Raw genomic sequence first — 7,559 nt, forward strand, 5'->3', positions numbered from 1 at the left:
CCCCTCGTTCCACGCAGGCGCGGAGCCGCCTTGGGCGCCCGGCCCCGCCCCCTGGGGGGCTCCTCCCCCACCCCGCGCAGGCGCGGAGCCTACTAGCCCGCTCGTGCCCAGGAGACGCGCGGACGCTGCGATGGCGGATTCCGAGCTGCAGCTGGTGGCGCAGCGGATCCGCAGCTTCCCCGACTTCCCCGTCCCCGGCGTGCTGTTCAGGTACGGGCAGCCGGGCCACGTGGGGCGCGCGGGCGGAGGAACGGAGGGACGGACCGGGCCGCGCGACCCGGGATGTCGGGGCGCGGTGGGCTCTTCGTGGGCCCGAGAGTCACCAGGCCTGTCCTTGCGTGCCAGGGACATCTCACCCGTCCTGAAGGACCCCGACTCCTTCCGCGCTTCCATCAGCCTCCTGGCTAATCACCTGAAAAAGGCCCACGGCGGCAGGATCGACTACATCGCGGGCAAGTGGAGCGTCAGGGGTCCGCCGGGTCCCCGGACTCTCCCTGGTGCTGCTCGCGTCTGCTATGAGGGCGCAGGGTCGGGAGTCCTTTACCCTGGGCAGGGTGGCTTTGGGGGTCTTCTAGGGGACCCGCCAGATGCCCCAACGGTGCTTGGGTTGTAAGAACAGACCCGTTGCCGCATCCCGACTTTGCAGCCGTGAGAGGGGCGACAGGCCTCTCCAGCGGCCGGGGAACGCCTCTGCTGGGTGGGTGCCGGCGGCGGGCTGAGGGCAGGCACGACAGATGGGGCCCCAGAGCTGAATTTCCCCAGGGGGTGTCTGACCAGAATCCACTGGGCCAAGCATGCTTTCTTGTTTTACCAGCGGGCATTGAGCGCCTGCCGTGTGCCGGGTCCTGTACCCAGTGGTGGGTTTTAGGAAAACCCAGGAGATCGTGGAAGATCCTGGCAGGTCCTATTTCTCTTTGAGAGCCCCACCCCTGATCCTTCCTGGTTCTTGGATACCCTGAGGGGCCACAGCACTGCCCTGTAGGCTGGAGGGCTCCAATTTGTTGAGTCCTGCAGAGGATTCTTCCCTTCAGAAGCTGTCCCTCCCTAACCACACTCCCACGTGGGGAAGAGGCCCTGAGCTCCCCCATCACAGCTCAGTCCACCCCCGGAGGTGGCCGGCACAGTCACTGCCTCTCCTTCTGGACTAGAAGCTCCTGGGGCAGACGCTGAACCGCCTGCTAAGGGTGTTTCAGGTACCACCAGCCACTGGTGAGCAGCTGAGCTTTGGAGAGAGGTTAGGTGACTTACCCAAGGCCATACGGCTATTTACACTGCCGTGTACGGAGTGGCTCCTGCCCAGCTCCTGACCTCTCCAGCACCCAGCAGTCCCTGTGTGGTAGGTGATCTGTCAATGTTCCCAAAGTGGATGGATGTCATTGGTCTTTCATCTGGAGGCAACAAGGCTGTGTGTCCTGGGTTGTGATGGCTACTTGTCACTGTTCAGCCCTGACCCATGGGGACCCCAATGCTGCTGTACCACGCAGCTGCCCCCCAACACCCCAGGTCTCGCCGACAGGCCTAGACTCCCGTGGCTTCCTGTTTGGTCCCTCCCTGGCCCAGGAGCTGGGCTTGGGCTGCATTCTCATCCGGAAGCGAGGGAAGCTGCCAGGCCCCACTGTGTGTGTCTCATACGCACTGGAATACGGGAAGGTGAGAAGGCTGGGGGCTGCCTCTGTGGACCCTCCATTCCCAAAAGGAGAGTCGTGGACTCCAGTGGAGCTGCCGTGGTTGGTTGGAGTGGACATGGGAACTCAGAGAGGCTGAGAAGTTGGGCCAGGCTGGCAGAGCCAGGAGACAGGGTGGGTTGGAACAACTGCGGCCCAGGGGGTGGCCCCTTGTCAGTTGCCGAGCTCTGCACACCAAGGCCGTTTTGGGGAAGCTCGTAGATCACGTGCCCGCTTTCATCTGCAGGCTGAGCTGGAGATCCAGAGGGACGCCCTGGAGCCAGGGCAGAAGGTGGTGGTTGTGGATGATCTGCTCGCCACTGGCGGTGAGGATCTTCCCCCAGCGAAGGGGCCTGGCGTCAGGGTCTGGCGGGGGTGGAGGATGGGTCTCAGCACTCTAGTTTCCCAGGGCCCGTCTCGACACCACCCCTCCCTCCCCAGGAACCATGCGTGCAGCCTGTGAGCTGCTGGGTCAGCTGCAGGCCCAGGTGCTGGAGTGCGTGAGCCTGGTGGAGCTGACCTCTCTGAAGGGCAGGGAGAAGCTGGGGCCTGTGCCCTTCTTCTCTCTCCTGCAGTACGAGTGACCCCGGCCCCAACCCCGCACCAACTGGAAAAGAGGATCAGCCTGGGCGGCTGCAGCGACCCCCGCTGGCCACCAGGGGGACCAGAAGTCCAGCGGGGGGGACTTATGCGTCTGTGGCTAAGTGGTTTTCTCCTGAGCGGGGCTGCTGCCTGCGGGGGCCTGCTGGGGCTTCTGGAAGCCCCAAGGCCTGGAGCTGCAGGCTCGTTGACAGTGGAATGAGAATGAGAATAAATGACTTTCTAGAGCGGAGTCTCCTCCCCAGTGTCAGTGTGGGAAGGTGCGGGGGCCCACCAGGCAGGCTGGGCGCTTTCTGACATTCGCATCTGGTGGTTCCCAAGCGCCGTGAGCCGCCGCCTGCACACACACGGCAGCCCGCGCTGGCCTCCCCTGCTGCTGTAACTCATCACGCACGCGCGTGGACTTCAAACAACTTTATCTTACAATTCTGGAGGCCAAGTACAAAAATCAGAGTGTGGGTAGGCAGGGCTGGCTCCTTCTGTGGGCCCTAGGGAGAACCTGCTCCTTGGTTCTCAGCTCTTGCTGGCATCTTCCAATCTCAGATTCACCATCTGCCTGCCTCCCTCTTACGAGGGCCCTGTGTGACACCCAGCCCACCCAGATACTCCCGGACCACCTCAGGATCCCACGTGGACACCTGGGAGGGTTATCCGCCAGCCACACCACCCTCCCCGCGCCCCCCACTTCCCTGCACCGTGTGTGAGGGGGGCCTCCACCACACTGGCCAGAAGCCCTCGAGCCCAGCAGCCAGAGCCCTGACCCTCACGGGGACTCGGGACAGGGAAAGCAAAGTGCGTCGTGTTCCTAGTGGAAGTAAGACACAGGCCCAGCGGCCCGGCAGTGTTGGCACCTGTGCGCCGGGCTCACAGCACCTCCTCGGCACGGGCAAGGCAGGCCAGCTGTGCCATGACACCTGCCAGGTCAGCGGCCTTGTCCAGCTTGACGTAGGTGTCCGTGCGGATGTGGTGGAGGCTGAGCCAGTCGGGCAGCAGCTCAGAGAGGAGCTGCACGTGCTTCTCCATCTCCCCTGCGGAGGGGGGGGCGGCACGTGAGGCTGGGTGTCAGGGCCCTGTGAGGCCTCCCGGGACAAGATCGGGAAGGACTCCAGTAGTGACCACACAGCCTTGCCGAGGAGCTGGCCCTCCCGCGGAAACCCCGCAGTGGGAGGCGCCCAGCAGCTGAGGGACCAGAGACCTTGGAGGCAACAGGCAAGTCCTACGGGGCCTGGGGGCCGATGGAGGGACCGCAGGGGAAACAAGGTTGGTTGGGTTGAGAGGGTGGGAACAGCCCCTCAAGGCTGCAGGAGCCGAGGGGGCCAGACAGCCTCGGGAGGTGAGCCCAAGGGTACGGTGCCCGCCCTCATCTGGGACGTGGGGAGGGCCCTGCACGTACCGGGGCTCATGGCCGCGCGGTAGCTGCCCGCCATCCTGGCGCAGGCCACCTCCATGGTGAGCGCTGGCTTGCGCTCCGACACGAAGACGCTGCGCAGCACGCGGGCCAGTTCGGGCAGCCGCTCGAGCCGCTGCAGCCGCTGCTCGTGCTCCGGGCGCCGCGTCATCCGCGCCAGCTGTTGCTGCGCCTCCTTGGCCCGGACCTGCCGTGGGCATGGACGGTCAGGGGGCGTCGTTTCTCACCCCTCACCACCACCCCACGGGGACGCCCAACACTCACCCGCTCCAGCAGGGCCTGGGACACCCCCTTCAGAGCGGCAGGCGGCGTGGCCGGGGGGGTGGCTGGCAGTGCCGGGCTGGGGGGCTGGGGGCTGCTAGGCTGGGCCGTGCGCTGGGCCAGGTCACTCAGAGCCTTCTCCATCTGGAGCAGGTCAGAGGGGAGAGGTCAGGAGACGCCTCCCCCCGGTTCAGCCACAGGGGAGGCTCCTCACACCCCGTCTGTGTGGACACCCCCAAGAGTCCTTTGTCCAGCCCAGGGTCACCCCGGCACATCAAGGGCCTGTGCTCACCGCCCCAGGGCAGAGCCTGCTGGTGGGCGGTGCTCTGCTTGTGGGGAGGGCATGTCCAGCTACCCTGAGGCCCATGGCCAAGGATGGAGCCTGTCAGGCACCAACGTGGGGGTCAGGCCGCCCTGCACCAGCCTTACCCTGGGTGACATCAGGCTGCGGGCACGGGCCAGCACCTCCTGGGCGGAGGCCAGCTTCTCCACAGCGGGCGGCTGAGGCAGCTCGGCCGGCTCGACGTCAGGCACTTCGTCCACATTGAAGCGGGGGTGCCAGCGTGTCAGCTGGTCCTCAGGCACCTCCATGGGGGGGTTCAGGGAGGCCAGGAAGGCCTGTGTGGGAAGGGGGGGCACCAGGTGACCCTTGGCACATCTGCCTGTGGGTGTGCAGAGCTGTCCGGGTTCCTGTCCCAGCTGGGCAACCTCGGGCAAGTTACTTCACTTCTCTGAGCCCCAGGCGCTCAGCTGGGCTGAGGGTACAGCACAGGGCACCCAGCAGCACCCGCTGGGCTGTCCCCAAGCTTCCCGGGGCCAGAGGCTAGCAGCCTCGAGCTCCCTGCGTGTCTGCTCAGGGCCAGGGCCCCCGCCCAGCCCCGCGCCTGCCCACGAGTAGAAGACAGCCGTGGAGAGCGGTTAAGAGAACTCTAGAACTCAGCCTCGGGAGGAGCCCATTTCCTGCGGCGGCAGATGGGGCCGCGACAGCAGGGACAACGTGAGGACCTGAGCCGGGGCACCCGCTCACCCTGTGATGCTCCCGGACTCGGGCTACCAGCTTCTGGCTGAAGACCTGGCGCCGCTGCAGCAGGTGCGACGCCGTGAGCTGGGGGGCCGCACTGCCAGGCTCTGTGGGGAGAGTCCAGGCCTGAGCCCCAGGGCCGGGCCTCCCCAGTCACCCAGCCCACCCCCACGGGTCTCAGACAAGGCCCAGTGCCCGAGGCCTTACGCCCACGCTGAAACCGTGCAGCGTCCTGGGCAAGAACCCGAGGCCCAACACACTCACGCTGGTCCAGCAGCGGCTCGATGGTGAGCTGGTAATCAGACCTCCTGACGCCATCCTTGAAGGTGGGGATGTAGCGCTCCTGGCGGAAGCGGTAGGAGCCGGGGTACACGGTTTTGATCTGACCCACGTTGCGCTCCTCAAAGCGCCTACGGCACAAGGGTGCGGGGGGTCAGAGAGCCGAGGTCGGAGGGTACACAGACTCCAAGGGCAGGATGAGGCCCTGACCCCCCAACCCCCGGCTCACTTGCGCATCATGTCCTGGACGCCCTGCTTGACCTTGGTGAAGGTCACAGTCTCAGAGCGGTTGTAGAGCATGCTCACGATGGTGTCCATGCTGCGGAACATCTCGGCCAGCACCTGGTACTTGTAGGGCAGCACGAGGCCCGGGGGCCCCGGCTGGGCCAGGGCGTGGAAGCGCTGGTAGGCAGGCATCTGCTCACCACTGCCAGGGAGGGAGCGGGGCCATGAGAGAAGCCCCAGACCCACCCCCTCCAGCACCCGACGGCAGGCAAAGTGGTGGGGGAAGACCCCAGAGCCGGGGGTTCCACCCCCAGGGCACACTGCGCACCAGTTTACAAAGCCCCTACACGCCCACTGTCTCCCGGTCACGAGCACTACCAGGGACGGAGACAAAAGCCTGGCCTCAGACCCAGCTGTCACGCAGGGCGGTCCCCGACCATCCCCAGCCCTGGCTTCCTCGTCTGTAAGAGGCCTGTGGTAACTATGTGACCTGGAAGGACAGACACGGTGCCAGGCAGCAGGTCCCGGTAACTGCTGGCTGTCCAGGTGGTCTGAAATTCGCAGGAGCTGGCCCTCTCACAGACGGAGGCCGACACAACTGCACCGCGCCGACTCCTTGGAGGGCACGGCCCTCCCCCACCCGCACCACCACAGCCCAGCCCCGCCAGGCCTCCCGCCAGGCCACCCCTTCCTGGGTGCCTAGCCGCCCTCCCAAGACTCACCACAGCCGGGCTGGGTGCCCCCTGGCCTCCGGCGCGCTGGCTCCCCCTGCACTCTTCTGCGCACGCGCCCCCAGCTCCCGGACCCGCGCCCCCAGCTCCTGTGCCCGCTGCAGGCACGACCTGAGCTCAGAGACAGTGGCTTTGGAAGGCACCTGCGGACACAGAGTGCTGTCAGCCCGCCTGTCACCCCAGGCCGGTCCACCTCCCCTGCCCTCAGTGCGGCCTCCTCACCTTGTCCTCCTGGGCTGCCAGCCAAGGCCGCTGACCGGCTGAGAGGGCGGCCTTCTTCGTCCCCGTGCTTTGGGGAGGAGAGTGCTCTGGGGAGCCAGCGGCAGCTGGGGAACTGGGGCCAGCGACCTGGTGGGAAGGACCCCGAAGGCGATGAAACCACAAGACTCCGGGGTGCACCATCTCGCAGAAAGCAGCTCTCCCGCCCCCTTGGTTAACTAGGCCACGCCCCACTCACAGCCAGGTCCAGAGTCACCCAGCCCTGACCCCTCGCCCAGTCTCGCAGACGAACCTGGCGTTTACCAGTCCGCTGGGCTCTGGCCCTCCCCCAGCATCTGTCAGATCAGGCACCCCCCCCCCCCCATCACTGGAAGTCCTCTAGAAGGGAGGCCCCGCGAGGCTACGGGACGTCGCCTGCCAGGTGCGCGTGAGCTGGCCCTGGCCCGTCCTCCCGCGGGGGGCCTGGGTTCGACCCGGGTCGGTGCCCTCCTCCTGGGCAGGTCTCTCCAGAAGCCCCGCACCCTCCCCACCGCTCCACCAGTTCCCTCCCGTCTGTCCCCCTCCCCGGCCTCAGTTTCCTCCTCCCCTCCGCGCTCTCACCGCGTTGGCCGGCAGCCGCAGCCTCCTGCGCGCGGGCGGCGCAGGCTCGTCGCGCGTGGGTTCGGCGGGCGAGCGGGCGCGCTTGCGGCTGCTGCCGGGGCCGGGGGCCGGGGCGCGGGGCGCGGGCTTGGCGGGACTCGGGGTGCGCCAGGCCGGCTTGGTGCGCGTCGGCTTGTCCCGGAGCCCAGGACGGCGGCGCGCGAAGAAGTCGGTGAGGCGGCACTGCGCCATGGCGGGAGCGGCGGGACCGGCACTGCAGGACCGCGACTGCAGGACCGCAGGCGGAAGTGGAGCCGCTTTTCCCGCGGATTTTCGCGCCGCGCCCTGGCCCCGCCCCGGCCGTGGGCGGAACCATCGGCGCCTCGGCCAAGGGGGTTGGCGCAATATGGACGGGCCCGGGCGCGTGCGCGCTGGCCCTCTCGCTCTGCGCCTACCGCGCATGCGCCGCAGCGAGGGTCTGGGGTTGTTTGGCGATCCGTGTGCCGTTTCCCGAGTCCTGGGTGGGTGTGCGCTGGGCGGCACGGTTCCGGGTGGGCGCCGAGCCAGTGCTG

At 67.2% G+C, this 7,559-nt stretch overlaps 2 protein-coding genes across 3 annotated transcripts; one reads left to right on the top strand and one right to left on the bottom strand.

The window, feature by feature from the left end:
• The first annotated feature begins 54 nt into the window (after positions 1-54).
• Positions 55-2,491, top strand: APRT (adenine phosphoribosyltransferase). Of its 2 annotated transcripts, none has more exons than XM_082366568.1 (5): positions 55-210; positions 346-452; positions 1,517-1,650; positions 1,912-1,990; positions 2,106-2,491. In XM_082366568.1, exons 1-5 carry the CDS (start codon positions 131-133, stop codon positions 2,246-2,248), a joined length of 543 nt encoding a protein of 180 aa, XP_082222694.1. In that variant the 5' UTR covers positions 55-130; the 3' UTR covers positions 2,249-2,491. The 2 variants fall into 2 exon arrangements, with proteins under 2 accessions (XP_082222694.1, XP_082222693.1); XM_082366567.1 differs by having other exon boundaries at positions 2,240-2,491.
• Positions 2,492-2,663: 172 nt separating this feature from the next.
• Positions 2,664-7,349, bottom strand: CDT1 (chromatin licensing and DNA replication factor 1). The gene is made up of 10 exons (XM_082366563.1): positions 7,009-7,349; positions 6,412-6,537; positions 6,181-6,332; positions 5,463-5,660; positions 5,219-5,364; positions 4,961-5,061; positions 4,363-4,551; positions 3,937-4,077; positions 3,658-3,859; positions 2,664-3,292 (listed from the first exon to the last, which is right to left on the bottom strand). The coding sequence occupies exons 1-10, from the start codon at positions 7,237-7,239 to the stop codon at positions 3,129-3,131; spliced, it is 1,650 nt and encodes a 549-aa protein (XP_082222689.1). The 5' UTR covers positions 7,240-7,349; the 3' UTR covers positions 2,664-3,128.
• Positions 7,350-7,559: the final 210 nt, after the last annotated feature.

Source organism: Balaenoptera borealis (genome assembly GCF_965194805.1).
Source record: "Balaenoptera borealis genome assembly, chromosome: 19".
NCBI lineage: Eukaryota > Metazoa > Chordata > Mammalia > Artiodactyla > Balaenopteridae > Balaenoptera > Balaenoptera borealis.